The sequence below is a fragment of the Limanda limanda genome, chromosome 17, assembly GCF_963576545.1.
Source record: "Limanda limanda chromosome 17, fLimLim1.1, whole genome shotgun sequence".
Lineage (NCBI taxonomy): Eukaryota > Metazoa > Chordata > Actinopteri > Pleuronectiformes > Pleuronectidae > Limanda > Limanda limanda.
Window position 1 is genome coordinate 2,217,772 of NC_083652.1, and position 21,154 is coordinate 2,238,925.

The 21,154-nt window shown below is 39.5% G+C and overlaps 2 protein-coding genes across 2 annotated transcripts; both read left to right on the plus strand.

The window, feature by feature from the left end:
* The first annotated feature begins 116 nt into the window (after window positions 1-116).
* Window positions 117-5,575, plus strand: rac3a (Rac family small GTPase 3a). Its single transcript, XM_061090634.1, has 6 exons — window positions 117-191; window positions 2,099-2,170; window positions 2,280-2,397; window positions 2,966-3,028; window positions 3,796-3,955; window positions 5,078-5,575. The coding sequence occupies exons 1-6, from the start codon at window positions 157-159 to the stop codon at window positions 5,206-5,208; spliced, it is 579 nt and encodes a 192-aa protein (XP_060946617.1). The 5' UTR covers window positions 117-156; the 3' UTR covers window positions 5,209-5,575.
* Window positions 5,576-9,497: 3,922 nt separating this feature from the next.
* LOC133022848 (cytochrome P450 4B1-like) lies at window positions 9,498-17,469 on the plus strand. Its single transcript, XM_061089756.1, has 10 exons — window positions 9,498-9,585; window positions 10,134-10,261; window positions 11,257-11,381; window positions 11,515-11,669; window positions 12,088-12,194; window positions 12,504-12,694; window positions 12,785-12,918; window positions 13,257-13,321; window positions 15,590-15,672; window positions 17,301-17,469. Exons 1-10 carry the CDS (start codon window positions 9,498-9,500, stop codon window positions 17,467-17,469), a joined length of 1,245 nt encoding a protein of 414 aa, XP_060945739.1.
* Window positions 17,470-21,154: the final 3,685 nt, after the last annotated feature.

A 21,154-nucleotide genomic window follows, 5' to 3' on the forward strand; every position in this document is an offset into this window, starting at 1 on the left:
TCGCACAGCTGACTGGCCCTTTAAAAGCGTTCGTTGGTTTCCGGAACCCTTCGTGCTCCAGCCCCTCCACTCGTTCAGTGGCAGCAGATCCGCTGATGACTAAGTGAAGCAGCAGCAGAAGAAGCAGGTGGGGGCACCTTATCTCTCTGAGTCGACATGCAGGCCATCAAATGCGTGGTGGTGGGCGACGGGTGAGTCCATCTCATGAGCGAACCGACAGGAGGCATGAGTCGGCATTCACTGTTCTTCATCCTGAGGGGTGGGTGGGTGAGGGGGCGTACAAATCATGAAGTGTTGATGATGAACTGGGATCGATCAGCACGTGAGGTTTAATGTAGAAGTAATGATTTTAAATGGTGTATGTTCATTATACTTCATTGATCATCTGCAGTGTGTGTGGAGCTGCATGCTGTCTGTTTTCTCCAATGATGTCATGTTGTCACACCTACTCAGCAGATACACTGATCATGCTGCTGCAGTGTTGGAACCTGTCTACACTGTCTGGCCCATATAAATCCACCAGAAACACCCTGTTTAATTTTGTGTCGTAGCATTGAAATGTTTTTACATGTTTGGACCTTTTATGTACAGTCTATGGTTTGGACTTATTTACAAGTCACCAGAAGTGGAAGTTGACAATGTTTTAAAAAAGTTTGAATACTGCTGTCACTCTCAATGTCGGCCTATTCACCATCAGCACGCAGGAGACTGTATAGGCCGGTTCTTGACAGATGGATGAATAACCAAAGGCTTTATTGCCACAGTGCTGGATATCTCAGGCAGACTCCAAACGGCAACCAAGCTGTCAGCCTAAACTAAGGGGCAATCTGGCCAACTTTGAGGCAGATCCTGAGAGATTCACAACCATGGATGAGCTTGGTCATCCTCTAGACCTTTCTTCCATTTTCTCAGACCGTGCTGACTTGCAATTTACCATTACCTTAAGCAGAAATATCACCAAAGTTATTAACCTCAAGCTGTCTGTATAATAATTTAAAGAGTGAACATGTATGTTATTTGGGCTCTATAACTCAGGACATTGATGAAACCAATACATAGGAACTACAGCTGTCTGTTGGAATTAAATGTTCAATGTTTCCTGCTGAAATTTAGTGGAGGAGAAGAATATAGCAGCATATAATCTAAATATTCAAGTATAAAACAAATACCTAAAAATATACTTTAAATACAGAGTAACACTCCACCACTGCAGTTCACATAAATTACACTACTACAGTTTTATTTTCCAATTTTTCCCCCATAACCAATGGGGACAAAATGTGTAAGGACAATGAGTTTGAATTAAGAGGAAACCAGAAATGGTCTTCTGAAACAGTTTTAACCATCCATGCATCCTCCTTTTTGTTTTTTTAAATGTCATCCTTGGGATATTTTAAGCCTTATGTTAAACAATATGAATTTGCTGCTTCCACAGAGATAAACTTGTCTCATCCTTATCTGCTAATGCCAAATCTTAGCATGGCCTTATCAGCGGAGTGCACGCTTTTTCTCTGTCTTCCCTGGACTTCCCTCTTATTTTCCGGGCCCTTGTGTGTGTCACTTGATAAAGAAACATCTCACACGTTGTTTTTACATGAAGATCTCAGGTCCATAGGATTAAGCGAGCGCTATTCAGTTGGTTGCAAATGCGAACTCACCACTAGTGGAAGTAGCAGGTTACACTTAGAAACTAAATGTTTATTGACAGTTTTTAGCAGGTGTGGCTGTTTTGTTGTGGGGATGTGAATACAGAAGAATATATTATTATTGCAGTTAGAGATTTAAAATCAAATTTCATTTCACTCAAATGATGGAATGTTATAATGGGGTCATATGACAAAATAATGTTAAAACATATATTGTATGCATGCAAACAGCAACTTCCTCTTCACTAATTTGCTGATTCCTCGATTGGACAGAGCTAATGATGTTTCCTACAGATTTGCACATCATGAAAGACTCATCTTCTGACTTCTGTCTCCTCAAAGTGTTGACTAATTCCCTGTGGATATAATCAGTGGATAACTGTTGCAGCGCTCCAGGTTCTGCTGTAATGATGCTGTATGTATCACCGTGTGTTAATATCTGCTTTTTCCAGTGCGGTGGGTAAGACATGTCTGCTCATCAGCTACACCACAAATGCCTTCCCTGGAGAGTACATCCCCACTGTGTGAGTACAGCTGCACTGTCTCATTCAGAAACTTAATTCGTGAAAAATGTGTGTTTATGTGTATATACAATAACTTACGTACCAAGCTGCTTTGTCTTACATCTCTAAGCTTTGACAACTACTCAGCAAATGTGATGGTGGATGGTAAACCTGTCAATCTTGGCCTCTGGGATACAGCGGGACAAGAAGACTATGATAGGCTCCGCCCCCTGTCCTACCCTCAGACGGTACTCACAAACACACACACACACATGGTTGTACTCCTATTTTAGTGAGGATACAATACATTCCCTAGCCCCTAACAGGTTTCATTGCCAAGCAGGTTTACACATACAAGGAATTAGCTGAGGTGTATACAAAATTATTAAAAAAGGAAACAAAAATGAAATATGAAAAATACTCTAAGCACCAGGCCAGGGATTGTGCAATATGTTGTAAGTAAAAACTATAGCCTGGACTGTGCAGTTCAGTTAGTCTGTTATTTCTGTGAACGTTCCCTTTAACCCTCTCAAACAGTCCATTGAAAAAAATTAATGGTCTATGTTTAAAAAATAGACCTCACAAAGATATAAGTACAGGAACACACACACACACACACACACACACACACACACACACACACACACACACACACACACACGCACACACACACACACACACACAAACAAATGTCTGAAAATAAGTGTGAGTTTGTTACTCACAAGCATCTCTTTTAAATGTACAGGTCATTTACGTGTGTTCAAATCATGTTTAAAAAATGCCTTGTGGTTGTAACTCTGTGTCCTCTCTGTACAGGATGTGTTCCTGATATGCTTCTCTCTGGTGAGCCCTGCCTCCTTTGAGAACGTCCGAGCTAAGGTGCTGATCTGTCGGCTCATTTTCAATATGTAGCTAACAACAGAAATTCCACTCACTGTACACAAGTGATATGCTATACCGCTCGCAATGAAAAACACAGAGTCCCCAAATTCCTTTCACTCTTGGTGATGGTGAACTGTGAACTTGGTGCTGATTTTCAGACTTTGAGAAGAATTCAGGAGCAATCACAAAATCTGATGGTGTCTTGAATCGAATGAGTTGTAGTCACATTGCTTGCAGTTTTTCTTTGCCTCTTCGTGATAAGTGATTCAAGAGCATTGCCTTTCATATTGAGAGCATAATTTCTTCAGATATTCTAATGCCTCCACCCAAACCTTCTGCTATTTCTCTCTTATAACTCCTGCTCATTAGTAGATGTTCTCTGCTCTTGCACTAAACTGCTTGTCTGCACTCGGAAAAACTGTTGCTGCACAAACCTCTGTGTTTCAGTTTAAGTCCTCCTTACTCTCACACTACTCCCAGATTTTTTATGTTGCTTCTGGATTCTTGTGAAATAACCCCATCATAATTACTTAACCAGTAAAATACAAGGTATGAGTATATTATGACCAGCACAATCACATTATTTCTTACAGTGTCCCTCATGGGCTACCACTGTTTTGCTAGGAGATCAGTTCCGGGAATCAGTCATCAACAAGGGTCATATTTGACTTTAATGGTGACCATTGTGATATGAGGTCCATGGAGTGAGGTGGGTGTTACTGTGTTTTTGGTTTGAATTTTGACCTCTGCCTGGTTCTTTGCAGTGGTATCCAGAGGTTCGTCACCACTGCCCAAACACACCTATTATCCTGGTGGGCACCAAGCTGGATCTGCGGGACGACAAGGACGCCATTGAACGACTGAGAGACAAAAAACTCTCTCCAATTACCTACCCACAGGGCCTGGCCATGGCCAGGGAGATCGGTGTGTACAGAATGTTTGTGTTTGTGGGTGTAAATTATAGTAGATGATGTATAGTTTTTCACAATATTTACTGTACCATTTCTAGAGATTCTTTTCATGGAAAAGTATTTAGTTTTTCCTCTCAATTCTGCTACTTTGCTGAGATGTGTTCAAAAGTGAATCAGGGGAAAAGGCAGTAGTTTAGCTAGTTTCTAGCTCTTTATTCAATGCTAACTACAGGTACAGTCATTATACATGTTCAATAAAACCTCCTAACTCTGTCATACTGCCAACCAAAAGTCTGTCAAAATGGCTTACTCACTGGGCTGGGACGGTGGTATAGTGCGTAGAAGGTTAGGTTGGACATTGCATGTTCTCCCTGTGTGTGTGTGTGGATTTTCTCCAGGTACTCCAGCTTTCTGCCACAGTCCAAACCCATGCAGCAAAAGTTAATTAATTGTCTATACTGTAGGTGTACATGTGAGTGAGATTTGTTGTTTGTCGGGTAGCTGTGCCTCAGGAGGTTGGTGGTTCGACCCCTGGCTCCTTTAGTCAGCATTCCGAAGTGTCCTTGGACAAGATACTGAACCCCCAAATGCCCCTGACGGCTGTGCCGACAGAGTGTGAAATGGAGTGTGATTGAAATTGGTTGAGTGGTTTGAGGTTGCCTGTCACACAACAACAACGCAGCAGGAGATTCTCCGCTCAGATGTATGACTCAGCTTTTTAATCCTAAAAAAACAGTTTTATTTTGTTTTGGGTTTTTTGTTGTTAGAAGCAATATCAACACCTCTCGCTGATGGTGAATCATACGGAGGCTCTCCTGCTGTGTTTCTGTGGACTTAATACTTGGTGGCTGGCCCGGAGAAAGTCTATAGAAGCTCCGGAGGCCCTCACCCATACGCTGCGGACCGGCTCAGGGTCTCACCACTTTCAGCTGGGATTTGCTCCATATGCTTGAGACCCTTAAAGTATGAGTGGTATAGATAATGGATGGATTACTTATCTCATGTACATTGGAATGACGGAAATAGAAAATGATAAGATAGATAAAAACATGTTTTAGAAATACTTGGTGGTGTAGGTGAACTTTTCATGTTTTTTGACTCCATGTCCTCATATCTTTGGCTGTTACTGTGATAGGTGCAGTCAAGTACCTGGAGTGCTCTGCTCTGACGCAGCGAGGGCTGAAGACAGTCTTTGACGAGGCCATCCGAGCTGTGCTTTGCCCCCCACCTGTCAAAAAGGGAGGCAGGAAGTGCACAGTGTTCTGAGGGGGACATAATGTCACCATCACAGGATGGACGGGTCTTTGGTCAAGCCACTCAAGCCATACAGGAACTGATTTGAACCACAACCTATACCTGCGGTGTACAGAAGAAGTATGTTACCTGGTAAAAGCAGGCTGATGAGTTAGTCAAGGCAGATTTTGGCCTTTGTTTGGGTTCGAAGATAAATTCTGTGTGATTTATGCCTTAAAAGAATGATTTTAACATATGATGGCCTGTCTATTCGATATTAGGACAAAGATGATAGAAGGACTTCAGCAAAAATATCTTGCACTCTCTTGTTAACCTGTAATTAAAACACAAATGTCTTACAAAACAAGGACAAAGACCAAATGTGTATCCTCCTTTTGCACCCAATACATTTTATGTCTTTATGTAAGCTGCTTTACATGAAGAATATTGTTCTGTAATTAACTTATTTTTGTGTTTTTTGTACTTTCAATTAATAACATGACAGTGTTTGTGATCGTGGATAAGTAAACAATGTAGAGTGGGTGGAAGTTTTGTGTTGTGAAACAATCTTATAACAGCCCAATATTTGTAGAATTTACTTTTACATTTGTGACACAAGTTGACAAATCAACAAACAGTTTTTTGCCTTATAGATGTTTCTTCATGTACTTATACATAAACACACAAAAAGTGTTGAACCTGAGTTATACATTTACCTCATTTCGCACAACTTCAAACTTTACAATTTGACATCCTCTGCCCTTAACCCTCAACAAGAGTAAGGAAAAACTACTAAAAGACCTTTTAACTGGGTAAAAAGAATGTAGAAACCTCAGAGAGAAACACATGTGGGGGATCCCTCTCCCAGGACGGACAGATGTACAATAGATGTCAAATGCAAAGGAGAACATCAGAAAGATAAAGGTTTTAGCAGCAGTAAACATTTTTACGCATAACTGAAGGTAACTGAATGAATTGATGGATTATTGTCAGTAATGGTCAAGTATCTGAGGAGAAATACTATATATCAAGCAGTCTTGTTGTAATCATAGTATCTGGTCAGCAGCCAGCAAGATCACGATCCACTATCAAGATCGGATGCCACTGTAGTCCACAGTCATCATCAGCTGCCACCTCTGTCGCGGTCCACCACCATTATCAGATGCCAACACAATAAAGGATCCGCCATTATTATCACGATCAGCCAGCACGATACAGAATCCGCCAAACTGGATCCACCATTAGGATCTCTGATACGCGATCCACAGATCATAATCCACGATGTGGCCACAGCTGCGGCCCTGGATCTGCGGACAATAAGGCAAAGGGACTCCGGGGAAGGGGTCAAATCAGAAACATCTATTGATGAGGTATGAATTTAACCGGAAGAAAGTGTAGCGATGCTAATACTGGAGAAATGTGCTCTCTTTTCTTGGTTCTCATCAGGACACGTGATGCAGCATTTTGGACAAGCTGCAGAGCCTTTAACGACTTACTGCTGGGGCCAGATAATAATGAATTACAATAGTCCAGTCTCGATGTAACAAAGGCGTGGACTCGTTTTTCTGCATCATTTTGAGAAAGGACATGTCTGATTTTTTAGATATTACGTAAGTGGAAAGAGGCTGTCCTAGACATTTGTTTTAAGTGTGAATTAAAGGACAAATCAGGATCAAAGATCACTCCCAAGTTCCTGACTGTTTCATTGGAAGCAAGGGCAATGTCGTCTAGCGCAGCTATATCATTAGATAATGTATCTCGTTTTATTGACACGTATAACTTGGTGTCATCCGGATAGCTGTGGAAATTGACAGAGTGTGTCCTGATAATGTTTCCTAGTGGAAGCATATATAATGAGAATAAAATTGGGCCAAGCAAAGAGCCCTGTGGAACACCATGGTTAACTTTGATGACTCATTAATTTGCTCGAATTGGGAGCGATCAGAAAAATACGATTTAAACCAGTTTAGGGCGGTTCTTTTAATGTTAATTATCTCTTTTAGTCTCTGTAATAAAATGCGATGGTCAATTGTGTCGAATGCTGCACTGAGATCTAACAGAACGAGGACTGACACAAGTCCCTGATCTGAAGCTATTAGAAGGTCATTAGTGACTTTTGCCAGGGCTGTCTCTGTGCTGTGATTGGCTCTGAACTCAGACTGATAGTCTTCATATATATTATTTTTCTGGAGAAACTCACACAGCTGATTGGCTACAACTTTTTCTAAGAGTTTAGACAGGAAGGGGAGATTAAGATTAAGATACATTTATTTGTCCCAAACACATGCACAGACATGCACAAGCACACTCATGCAAGGAGGGAAATTTAACCTCTGCTTTTATCCCATCTGGTGCAGGACACACAGAGCAGTGGGCAGCCATGTACGGCACCCGGGGAGCAGATGTTGGGGGAGTAAGGTGCCTTGCTCAGGGGCACTAGACAGGGTAGGGAGAATCCTCTTGGATTTTTTTTTTGGACAGATCAATCCAGATATTGGTCTGTAATTGGCTTAAACCTCTGGGTCTAGGGTGGGTTTTTTGAGTAGGGGTTTGAATACAGCTATTTTAAAGGACTGTGGTACATAACCTGATGATAATGACAGATTGATTGTATTAAGTAACGAACTATCAATTAGGGGCAGAATTTCTTTAAATAATTTTGTTGGAATCGATCTAAGATACAGGTTGTTGGTTTGGAACCTGAGATTATTTCGGTAAACTGATCACGGGTGATCACCTGTAGCGATATTAAAAAAGTTTTTTAAAACACTCATGAAGTCGGTTTGAGTGTCCCACTGATAATTAAAGATAATTAAATAATTAAAATTCATTTATGTGCATTATATTCCATATCTTATAGCACGTGTCATTTTTACACTATTAATGTAAAACAGCTATGACCAACTATCTTTATATAATCATGTTACATTCCAAATGTTTTTGTAGCTGATATTTTGAAAGTTTTAAGGGCAATGTGAATTCAAAGGAATATTAACCATGAGCATCCCCAGTGAAGATTAAGTTAAATCAACATATCAGGTACTCTTTCACCAGCATCTCTGGATCTTCATTCAAGTAGACGCAAAGACTTTTCAGGAGGCATTATCTTTTGACATCAATGCTGTCAGTCTAAGTATTCAGATTAGAGAGAATGAGAAAAAAAGAAAAAACACATTAGGAAAACCATCTTGACTAACCAGCAGAGTTGTTTTCACACACCTGATGCAAGATTCACAGGTCATCACAACATGAAAAGGCTTTAGAAGCTAGAGTAGATGTTTATGCAGTAATTATTATAAATATGAGTATATAACATATGGAGGACCATACATGACTTATGTATAAATAAATAAATGTATAAATAAATACAGAAATAAATACAGACATGTATAAATAAATGTCTTAAGTATATTTCCACATTTATAAATTTCCACATTTATTAATTTCCACATTTCTGTGTCCGTATGCTAATGAGAAAGGCGGGCCTAACCGCAGTCTCATGCAGGATTGGTCACAGGAGTGTAATGATCCAGCCCATACATTTCTGTATTTATTTATTTATTTTCTGTATTTATTTATACATTTATTTATTTAAACGTAAGTCATGTATGGTCCTCCATAATTAACATGGTATAAAATTGACTGGAAAATTTAAATAAGTTTAGTTTCTTTTATTTTTCAGTAGTGGAAATGAATGAAACTTTGAATGCTTAAGCTTTAAATTTCCACATATGTGTCATGTTTGACTATTTTCAAACCCTCAGTTGGAAATATTGCATTAAAGGAGGTAGAGGTGCACCTTCAGTTTGCAGTTTATTGAGTAAACCTAGTTAATACCAACCTAATGATGTCTAATCTCACAGTCAAAAGAGCTCTCAGGTAATCCCTGCTAGTGTACCCAACCAGTTAATAGCAGCTATATGACGCATAAACCACACCCTGGGTAAAAGATAGGAAGGACGGTGCTGGTTGTTTGACCACAAGGGATCATGCTTAGTGTAAACTTGGCTCGTAGTTATGTAAGAAGGGTTGGTCAGAGTTAAAAGAACAGGCAGGTGGTAGCCCATAAAGATGCACTGTTTTCCAGAAAGAGCAGATTTCCCTGCTAATACAGTGGCTGTTTCACAGGATCTTCAAATAAATGAAAGACTGAATATTCGAGATAAAAAAAGTGTTACATTTTTTTGAAATGTGCTGGTGACTTATTTTGTCATTGTGGACCTGTGGATTTTGTAATCATATTACTGTAAATAAAGAAATGGCTTACTTTTTACTCATAAACTCTACAGTGTTTTAAGCTATTGCCTTGTACTTGCTCCGATATGAATTGCCTTTATTCTGATTCACCTGATGAAAATGTGTCTAAGGGAAAGTACTTCGACAAGCCGTATCTTCAGGAGTTGCACGTGTGTACAAAGCAAACACAACAGAAGCAAGTCAATAAGATCAACATAACAAGATGCAATGTCCTGGATGATGAGTTTTAATTCTTGAGTTGTACAAGTGTCTCATAAGAACTCTGGGTATGGTTCAAAGTACTTCAGGGAAAACTGTCTCTCAATCCTAGTATAAGCTTCAAACAGTGACCGTCTACTGTTAATAGAAATATCCAAATTAAACGTTCACACTACAATGCTCAAAACCCATAACATGCAAAAAGGCAAACGAAATATAAGTACACTTTTCATTTGTTTGACCTGGCTTTAAATCAGCTATCGCCCACTATTAAAATGCAGAGAGAAACATGTTATTTTTCGATCCATTTTCAAAACAAGTATTTATACTACAGGTTTGATTTTAATGTGGATGCCATTGAGTGAGCGCAGCACCAGTCGGGGAATTATTTTGGGTTTGCAAGTGGGGTCCTCTGTCAGCTGATATCTCCTCAGCGTCAGGGCTGTGACCACCTTCATCTCGTTCATGGCGAAGTTCAAGTATACACATTCTGTTTGTTTCAGGGGATGGTTTATTGGTGTCAAAGCGTCAGAAGTGGTCTCGCCACAGACGGCTCATGACGCCAGGTTTCCATTATGATGTCTTGAAACGATACATAAAATTGATGTCGGATTCTACTAAAATTTTGTTGGTATGTAAATTTACAATGCATACAAGGTTAATGAAACTTAAAGTATTGAAGTAGCAATTAAAGTACAGCAAGAAGAGGCTCTCTTGAATCAAAGTAAAGGGATAGTTCAACGAAAAATGGAAATTCACGCTTGAAAGACATCACAGCAGCAGTATGGAGACATGTGGGTTTTTTACATCTTAGGATGAGGTGCCGTTTTCTTCAATTGTATTGGATTTGGCTGCAACACTGTTTACCTCTCAACACTTCACCCACGCCTCCATCGCACAGTGATGAGTAGATCAACCATTCCTAAAGTGTGAGCCGTGGCCCCCTGGTGGGCCTTGAGGCCACTGCAGATGGGCCGTGAGAGGTCATCAGAAAATAAATGGCTAAAAAAGTTTTAGATTTGTAAGTAAGCATTTAAAACCACCAAACATTTATGATTGATACAGTGCGTTGCCGCCGTTTAGAAACTAAAAAGAGACAATATTTATCCAAGTATCGAGCATCTTTTAAAAACACGAGAGCATCGGAGCCAGCTACGCGGAAACACCCCCCCTCATCGGCTGAAACGCCTCAAGTATATTTGGTTATGCTTCAAATGTGTTTGTCTTCTCCCAGATGTCCTTGTTGTGCTCTGTTATACAAACAGTCAGAATAAATTTTTAACAATACCCTATTTGCACTTAATGTTTTTTTTACATTGGTTGCTTTGCATATTGTAACGCTTAAATGTGGATGTTATTGGATTTGCACTGCTTATGTCTGTGTTCATATAAAATTATCTATGCTATCAATTTAATAATATGTTTGAGTCTACTATATGTGGATCATATGAGGTGTTTAAAGGTGTGGGTGGGCCGCACAAATCTTTCTGTTTTCAAATTGGGTCGCGGCCTTCTTAAGTTTGGGAATGGCTGGAGTAGATAATGAATGGATTTAAATTTTGAGTGTTTTGGAGTTTTACTCCATCCCCTGCGGAGAAGTCACATCTGTTCTCTTACTGTTAACAGGACAAATGGGAAGGTTATGGAGACACCAACAAGTCCTTTGAACTGTTTGAACCTGTGAGCCTTATGACACTGGACATTATCCTGAAATGTGAGTTCAGCCACAGCAGCAACTGTCAAGCCGAGGGGTGAGTCCATAAAAACTGTCCTTCCTACCATTCACAGTTTCAATTCGATGTTCTCATTTCTTTACTTCTCAGCTGTCTTACTCATGAGAGGAAGAAATAAAGCTGTTAATATTTGTCCACACTTTCATTTCAGGGGAACAAATGCGTACATCAAAGCCGTGTATGAACTCATTGATCTGGTCATCCTGCGGTTTAGGACGTTTCCATACAACAACGACCTCATTTTCTACCTCAGCCCACACGGTTTTAGATTCAGGAAAGCATGCAGGATTGCTCACAGTCATACAGGTAAGCTCTTTGTCCTAATAACTTGTGATCAGTGTTTATTGTTAAATTGTAAAGTGAGCACAGTGATGAGGAAGCCGACTCCGACAGAGACTCAGACAAAGCTAAAAACAACATCAATCGATTATGTTCGGTCTTTGCATCGATGCATCTAAGAATCAAGACCACAGCTCTAGTGCTCTAGTGCTCAATCAATAGATTATTTTGACAGGGAGGCTGTGCACAAACAGGACGTTTATATGCATTTATTTTTAAAAAAGCACCCAAAAAAAAGGGCCCTTTCTCTCCAGGAAGAAAACGGGCAGGGGCTCAAGTCCCTCAGATGTCTATGTGTGCATGTGCCAGGTGGTACTGATCATGTTGCATTATGCATGGCCAGATTGGGTCTGCAACTACTCATCCATTATCTTGTGCTTTTTAGAGGCTGTAATAAGAAAGAGAAAAGAAGCAATGAAGGAAGAGAAGGAGCTGGACCGGATACAGGCCAAGAGAAACCTGGACTTCCTGGACATCCTTCTCTGTGCAAGAGTATGTTTAATGATATGCGGCTCCAACCTGTGATTTTACAAAATTACACGTTATCTCAATAATAACAATATTATTTAAAACAATATTATTGTTATTTATTCAAGTTTGTATTGTTGTTGTTGTGATTATTATTTTAAACTGTATTTATTTAGCACTTTTCATAGCATAAAATGCAGCTTAATAGTCATGTTTCCATCCAAATGTGAGGTCATGGTGCTTTACAAGTAAACCAGATACTGTCTATTTCTATTAGCCGTCATAGTAGCAGCAGTGGCATGTGTTATTTTTGTCCTTTTATTGCACCTTTAGGACGAGAATCTGCAGGGTCTGTCAGATGAAGATTTGCGAGCAGAAGTGGACACCCTAATGGTCATGGGTCATAGCAGCACAAGCAGCGCCATCGCGTTCATCCTCTACTGTCTTTCCTGCAACCCAGAACACCAGCAGATGTGCAGGGACGAGATCACAGAGGTCCTGCAAGACAAGGACACCATAGAGTGGTAAGCCTTTGTACTGAAGACACAGGCATGTGCAGTGCCAGGCAAAATGTGCTGGATTGGGTGTGTGCTAACATTGTATTCTATTTTTAGGGATGATCTTAAAAAAATTCCATACACAACAATGTGCATAAAAGAATCCCTTCGTCTTTACCCCCCTATACCGCTAATGGCCAGACAACTCACCAAACCCATGACCTTTTGTGATGGGAGGACTCTGCCTGAAGGTCCGTGGTGCATTCATGTCAGTAGATACTAGTAGAGAACATGATGGTGTCTCAGTTAACTGTTTGTTTTTTTCAAATAAAACATTGATTAATTAATATGGAGAGCTAAACTGGAACTGGAACCTTTACCCTACTGGTTAAAGCTAAAGTATTAACTTTTATTGGAATAATTTTTTTCATGTATTCGTTCTTCCGCTCATACAAACACTTAGATCTGGATTTCACCACCCTGGGGTCAACAGAGACTGACCCCACGGTGAAACTGTTATAACATAAGATATTGTCTGATCGATGCATATTCCTCAATTATAATACCCCAATTTGTTTCATGTTGGTAGGTTTTCTTGTTGTAACAAGTGTCTATGGGATTCACAGGAATGAAACCGTCTGGGAAAACCCTCATGTAAGTCAAGATCATTTAGTTTTGAGCATATTAAATATTTGAAGGGTGATTTTCTAAGAGACCAGAGGCCGTGTTCAGTCCCTGCATCAGTACGTGTCTCCACATACGTCTGAAGTGGAGGTTTCACACTGGCTCATGCGAGTTGTCGTGGTTTAGTCCCTCAGTGTATAACTTGATATATGGGCCATTCTACCGAATTGGTGCAAAGTCAGGTTGGAAATATTTTGAAATTTTGTATGTTTTATTCCCAAAACTTTTTCCGTATATATATTGCACCATATCTAAAGTACACATATCTAGTAAAAGAACCGTCAATTTTTATGTTGTATTTACAGACTGTGTTGGAATGTTTTTCTTGAAGGTTTTCACAATTTAATCAATAAAGATGAAAATTTTACCAAATTTCAAAGTTCAATTTATACAATTCATCAAAATCTAAATGCAATATTTCTTTGTAAAATGCATAATACTGATCATATTGATTCCAGAGTTGATGATTGATGAAATTGAACATACATTAAACCAATCAGTATCATAACATTTTAGTTGATAACTCAATATACTTTATTTTTTACAAAACATCCACTGTTTCGGTAGTGACTGCACTGTTTTTGGAGTGACCACAGTATTTTGTTTGCAAGGTTGTATCATATTTCCTCAACCTTATTGCTTAATCTTAACTCATAACATGCTATAGGTTGGGAATATTAAAAACACAAATGTTTTGTGGTCAATAGAATAATTTTATATTTGAGGACATAACAATTGTTCGTCCAGAACCTTCTAAAGTACAAACATTACCCAAGTGGGTTCAGTAAAATAGAAGAAAACATTGACAAATAACTGATATTATGTTGTACTGTATGTTTAAGGGGGTTTAGTGTCAGACACCATCACAAATCCATTCACAAATTTTAACTTTTCACATACTGTGGTGAACACTCTTGGGGTGATCTGGATATGCCTCTGTGTGACGTTTTCTGTTGGAGGGATTAAGGTGACGACCTTGTCCACTGTGGACCAGATCTTGTCCTTTTGATCATAGAATTGGAAAAATTGAATAATGGATATGTAAAAATGGTCCTGTGAGCAGTTTGCAGCATTAAAGTATTTGTACAGAACTAGCATCTTGTGAGTTTGCAAATTGCAGCAGTGAGATCGGCCTCAGACTGTTGAATAATGTGCAGTTAAACTAGGCCTGAAGTTGGAACTTTATGTTTCTGTAGTGACGGTATGTTTCGGTATGACAATTATAGCTAATTTTGAGCATAACTAAAGAATGCTAGCAAGCACATGGCTAGTATACACATCGTTGAAGAGGTGTACACACATAAAAACACAATACTTTGCATAAAACCCCAAAAAGTTTACTTAATTGAAGATAATATGTGTTTCGGTAGTGACAATTCTTAAGGTTACACGCTGATTTTCAGACTTTGGAACACATTTACATCAAAAGTATGGGTTTTAGCTACTTACCATTGAGCCAGGAGGGACAGGGATGCAGTGTCACTGCCTGCTCAAAAATGCAGGGGTGTGGCTAAAAACCAGGCTCAGCCAATGGACTAAAACTGTTGTGTTTCGGTAGTGACATGAACACTGGGGACATGATTTTTTGACTATAGTTTTTTAATTTAAAAATTAAACCCACAATAAATCTAAATCTTCCAAGTTCTGTTTACTAACTAACTAAATCATAAAGATCTTTGAAATAAGATCACTGAAAAAAATCTAAAAAATTGATAAAGTGTTATTTTCAGAAATTGAAATTTAGATGTCAGGGTTGGGGACAGCTACTTCCCAATAGAAAGTACCCTATAAATGATGATTTTGTATATATTTAGCTTATCCCTATCTCATTTAATGTCTTGGGTTTAAATAGACCTTAACACATTCTTAGTAAAAATCTATGTCATGAATACTTAATTGTTTTGTAAATAGCTTTTCTTGTTGGGGGACCATACTTTGCATCAATTCGGTAGAATGGCCCATATACACAGAACTTTTTATCACCCCCCCCAAGCATGTCATGCAGGGTGATATAGTGATCCGTATGTCGAGGTCTGTAATCATTTCGTCTCCGGAGTAGAACTCAAAAACTATTTGGACATTTTCACAAAACAGGAAATTAGCAAGGCAGCTATGACAGGAGGGGAAATACAATATTAACAATGACAAATATTACTGCATGACCAAATTAGAAAATGGACTGTGATTTGTGATTTATGCCACACTGATGTTTGTTTTATCCTTCTTTCCTCATCATAGGTCTTTGACCCACTGCGCTTCCTACCAGAGAATGTCTCCAAAAGGTCACCTCACGCATTCGTGCCTTTCTCAGCTGGGTCAAGGTTCGTCCAAACATGAGCTTGGCAGGGAGGTTTTCAGTCTACAGCTGTCCTAAGACTCAGTTCAGGATGTGTAGCATGACACTTGCCTTCTTTTCGCACAAGAAAATATCAGTGAAAAAGACTGATGCATATGAGACTTGGAGTAACTCAGTTCAGATTGTGTGTGTCTCTCCTCATGTTGCCATGGGAGCAATGGAATTGTTTGTACCGTGGTAACTGAACCCAAGGCGGCCATGTTACATGTAACTTGGAGACATGGAAGCTTTATGACAAAAACTAAAGAGCTAGGAATGCAAGTGAGTTTGAGGCACTTCAGGAGCAATGTTTTCGCTGCTGTGGGCTTTGGGCTTTGTATCGTAGCAGACTGTTCACATGCAGAAAATACACTTAAAATAACTATTTAGGCTCATTCAAGCTCTACTGAAAAAGCACCAGGTTATAGGCGGAAAATGTTTCAGTTTGGATAATAAAAAGAACAAACCAGCTGAATGCACCAAGATTTCTTCACAGTGATAGTAACTTCACACAGAGAACCAAGGTTACCACATAACATAAGATACATTTTTTTTATTTATCCCACACATAACCAAGAGGTCTGTGTATGACACCATCCCCCAAAACACAGAACAAGATTAAAAACAGTGGTCAAGACAAAACGTACGACTTGACATTCACCTCAATGCTATTTTCTTGTGTCTCTATAATTTACTCCCTTGCACTTACTGATATTATGTCTGCTAGGGCTGTGCTCAAAAAAGCAATATGGCAATATATCCTGACGTCCTCCTTGCTGATGCACACATCGATGCAGATGCTACTGTATCGATACGGCATCAAATGCTGGGACGTCAGTCTTGAAAACAATACATCACCTATGATGCAGTGCACAATAATGCCAATAGGTGGCAGGCAAAAACATCACACGGCTCAATTCAAAAGGTGCAAAACTCGTAATGTTCGAAGAAAAGATCCATACACTGTCTGTTATAGCAACGCTGCATGCCCAGCTGTGCAACTGCACTGATGTTCAAGCAACAGACTCTGCACTTATGAGGGACGTTAAAAACACCGTATCCGGGGATCTTGGGAAGAGATACGTGAGCGACAGATCCTTTCTGTGCATCGACTTTTTTTTTTTATTCGGATTAGAAAGATAATATTTTATTTTACTTTTAAAGGTGTCTTATTATGCCCATTTACCACAAGTTGATATGGTTCCTTGGGGTCTTAATGAAATGTCTAGACATGCCAGATACCCAAATTAACATGTAGAAGCACTACAAAAGTAGAAATATGACCCCTTTAAGGGCCAGAATTTTAAGTATTATGAGTAGTGCGATCCTTAACACTTAACCTTTGTTGTTATATGGAATAATAAAGAACAGCTGTTGTAGTAAGTTTTGTGCAGGACATGGTCATTATTCAAAAGCAATGTGTATCGTGATACGTATCGTATCGTGAGGTTGTAGACAATACCCAGCCCTAATGTCTGCACACATCCCAAATAAAACCCTTGTTTTTCAATCCTAATGAAAAACAGCTGTACACACCTTTCATTTTACAACCCAAAGTATTTCATTGCTCAAGTTCCTCGTGTTGTTTAACAATTGTACGTTTTCCTCCAACAGAAACTGCATCGGTCAGAACTTCGCCATGAACGAGATGAAGGTGGTTACAGCCCTGACGCTGAGGAGATATCAGCTGACAGAGGACCCCACTTGCAAACCCAAACTAGTTCCCCGAATGGTGCTGCGCTCACTCAATGGCATCCACATTAAAATCAAACCTGTAGTATAAATACTTGTTTTGAAAATGGAGTACAAGGCAACAGCTTAAGACACCAGGGTTTATGAGTCAAAGTAAGCCATTTCTTTATGTTGTTGTAATATGATTTCAAAATCCACAGGCCCAAAATGACAAAAAAAAGTCACCATCACATTTGGAAATTCTTTTACACTTTTCTATCTTGAATATTCAGTCTTTCATTTATTTGAAGATCCTGTGAAACAGCCACTGTATTATCAGGGAAATCTGCTCTTTCTGGAAAGCAGTGCATCTTTATGGGCGACCACCTGCCTGTTCTTTTAACTCTGACCAACCCTTCTTACATAACTACGAGCCAAGTTTACACAAAGCATGATCCCTTGTGGTCAAACAACCAGCACTGTCCTTCCTATCTTTTACCCAGGGTGTGGTTTATGCGTCATATACCTGCAATTAACTGGTTGGGGACACTAGCAGGGATTACCTGAGAGCTCTTTTGACTGTGAGATTAAACATCATTAGGTTGGTATTAACTAGGTTTACTCAATAAACTGCAAACTGCAGATGCACCTCTACCTCCTTTAATGCAATATTTCCAGGGTTTGAAAATAGTCAAACATGACACATATGTGGGAATTTAAAGCTTAAGCATTCAAAGTTTAATTCATTTCCACTGCTGAAAAATAAAAGAAACTAAACTTATTTAAATTTTCCAGTCACTTTTATACCATGTTAATCATGGAGGACCATACATGACTTAAGTATAGATAAACGAATGTATAAATAAATACAGAAAATAAATACAGAAATGTATAAATAAATAAATGTATGAATAAATGTTGAAATAAAAGTGGGAATAAATGTGGAAATAATTAATAAATGATTAATTTACTTCTATATTTATTTCCACATTTATTCATTTATTTCCACATTTATTTATTTATACATTTATTTGGCCATATGTAAATGAGGTAGGAGGTCCCAACTTCAGTCTCGAGCAGGATTGGTCAACTGAGCTACACACACACACCCACACACAGGCCCCGGGGCTCCGCCCCCCACACCACCACACAATCGCTCAGAGACACAAGCAGTGACTGAGACTTGAGCTGGTCACCGTGAAGCAGCCGTTCTGTGACTTTGAGGAACAGTGGTAACACAGAGTTTCTCTGGTCACATCTGCTCAGTGATCAGCGGCTTCATGATCAGAGCAGAAGCTGCAGGTAGTTTGTACCGAGCTGGAGTTTCTGTTTCCTCCGCCTCTCTGCGCTCTCCTTGTGCTCAGAACAACACGAGACGTGACTCTCACAGTCAGGACTACTGACACCTAAATCACCCCAATAAAAAATAACCTTAACTAACCCTCTGAATTTGAACTAGTTCATTTTAAGTGTGAACTGGCTCAACACTGTCAGCATTGAAAGGCAGAAGTAGAAGGGCTGGATCATTACACTTCTGTGACAAATCCTGCATGAGACTGTGGTTAGTCCCGCCTTTCTCATTAGCATACGGACACAGAAATGTGGAAATGAATAAATGTGGAAATATATTTAAGACATTTATTTATACATTTCTGTATTTATTTTTGTATTCATTTCTGTATTAATTAAATTATTTCCTTATTTATTTATGAATTTATTTATATATTTCTGTATTTATTTATTCATTTATTTATTCATTTATACTAAAGTCATGTATGGTCCTCCATAATAACATGAGTCACTTTTCCATAATCATACCTCAGTCATGGGTACCATGATGTTTCTGATCTGTCTCCACTGAACTCTGCCTTTCTTGGCAAACACCTTGATTAGGTCTGCAGAGTGAGCATCCAGCTCAGAGAAGAACTTTGACTCTAAATGGATAGTTGTGATTCTGTTGAGTTCCCCACACACCTACAAATTGAGAAAAAGACAAAAAAAGAGTTTTAGTTTGAGTTTCAGTGGTACATGTTTGATTTAGCAGGTCAGACTGAAAACAAGTGTTTATCAATATTAGTTTTCTCCATACAAACTACTTCTTGCCTCCTGTAAGCAAAGGTCTTGTCCATCATTTTCGCCAAAGATTTGGACAAAGGTTTCTGCTGCTCTAGCTCAGGGGTTCCCAAAGTGGGGGTCGCGACATATATAAATATGAGTTGATATTTGAATAAAACGATGCAATTGTAGCCGAGCGTTTAGTTGTTGTAATGAATAAGGCCTCAGCCTAAGGAAGACACAGGAGACATAGCAGCCGTTTAGTACAGCACATCCTTCCGGTAAAACCCCTCCTTAAAATAAGAGTCACTAAATAAAATAGCTTACACATTTCCCATCAGTTTTTTTCTTTTTTTCCCCTTTTTTCCTCCACAAAAAAAAACATTTCCTTTTTTTATCTTACGACACAGGTTAGCGACAGTTCAATTTACAGCAGCACCAGTCACACGGTAGCTGGCCAAAACTCTTTTGGAAAGCAGCCGAAAATTATTGACAGTCACAATAAAACGTTTGTTAATACCAACCAAATCGAGGAGGCCACAGGAACAGGACAGGCTAGCGGAGAAGGAGAGGCTACCTGAGCAGACATGCACAAGCACGCACTCACGAACGCACGCACGCACGCATAGTGCATGTGCGTGGCTGTGCGCAACATTATAAACCACCTCCAGTGTCGTTGGGGGTCCCCAGTCTCTGGCACCGTTATTTTGGGGGTCGCAGGCTGAAAAGTTTGGGAACCCCTGCTCTAGCTAACAAAAAAAACAAGGGAATTTGGCAGATATACCTATATCAAGAAACTTTATGATGGCCCCCTTAACCTGCATTCACACACAGGTTGGACAACAGACACAGGGGCAGTCGGATAGGACGCTCTTGTGGTCGGACAGCAGTCACTTTGGCATTCACAAATTTCTGTAATAGATTTAGAGAGATTGATCAGTTAACATGAAGTTATCATTAGATAATTGGAAAAACACATCCACACGCGCACATAAACACATCCACACAGGCGAGAGCTAGATGCAGAGGTAGAAAAGGGTGAGTGTAAGGAAATAGGGAGAAATGGAAACAGACTAAGGGAGGAAGAGAGAGACAGAAAGGCTAATGCAAAGCAGAACAAAATAGAAATACTTAAACATACTATATAGACATTTTATTTTACCAGGCAAGTAACTGTCATGTATAGTTATTATAATTCTATCAGCAGGTTGAATAACACAGCAGGAGCTGGCAACAATAATCAATCTGATTCTCATTAAAACAGAGAAGAGTTGATGTTTAGTTTTGCTGACAACATTTCACAATGTCATATTCTCTGGTTAAACGTGTACAGAAGCATTAGTTAATTTTTTTTGCTAAAAATCCCTGGGTGATTTATCAGTTCTTTATGTATGTATTTGTTAAACTGTCAATCTCTGCTTGCTTGACCTTTCTCATTCATTTTATAACCATGTCACACTTCCTCTGGAGGGATTTCACGCCCTCTTTTCTTGTCAATCTCGCGGCTCCACCGGCCACTCGCGAGCTAACGCTAGCCAGAAAGCCGGGCTCTCTCTCTCCCCAGAGCCGGTGAGATGATGGTGGGGGGTGGTCCAAGGCCATGTAGCGAGACTATGATGTATTTTCGGGTCGTAATCCCATTCAAAGCCATCTAGCGTATCGTTTCTGACAGAGGAACCACAACAAATCGCGAGGGATGTTTTTTTCCAGAGTTTTTGGGACAGTAGACATGCCAGATACCC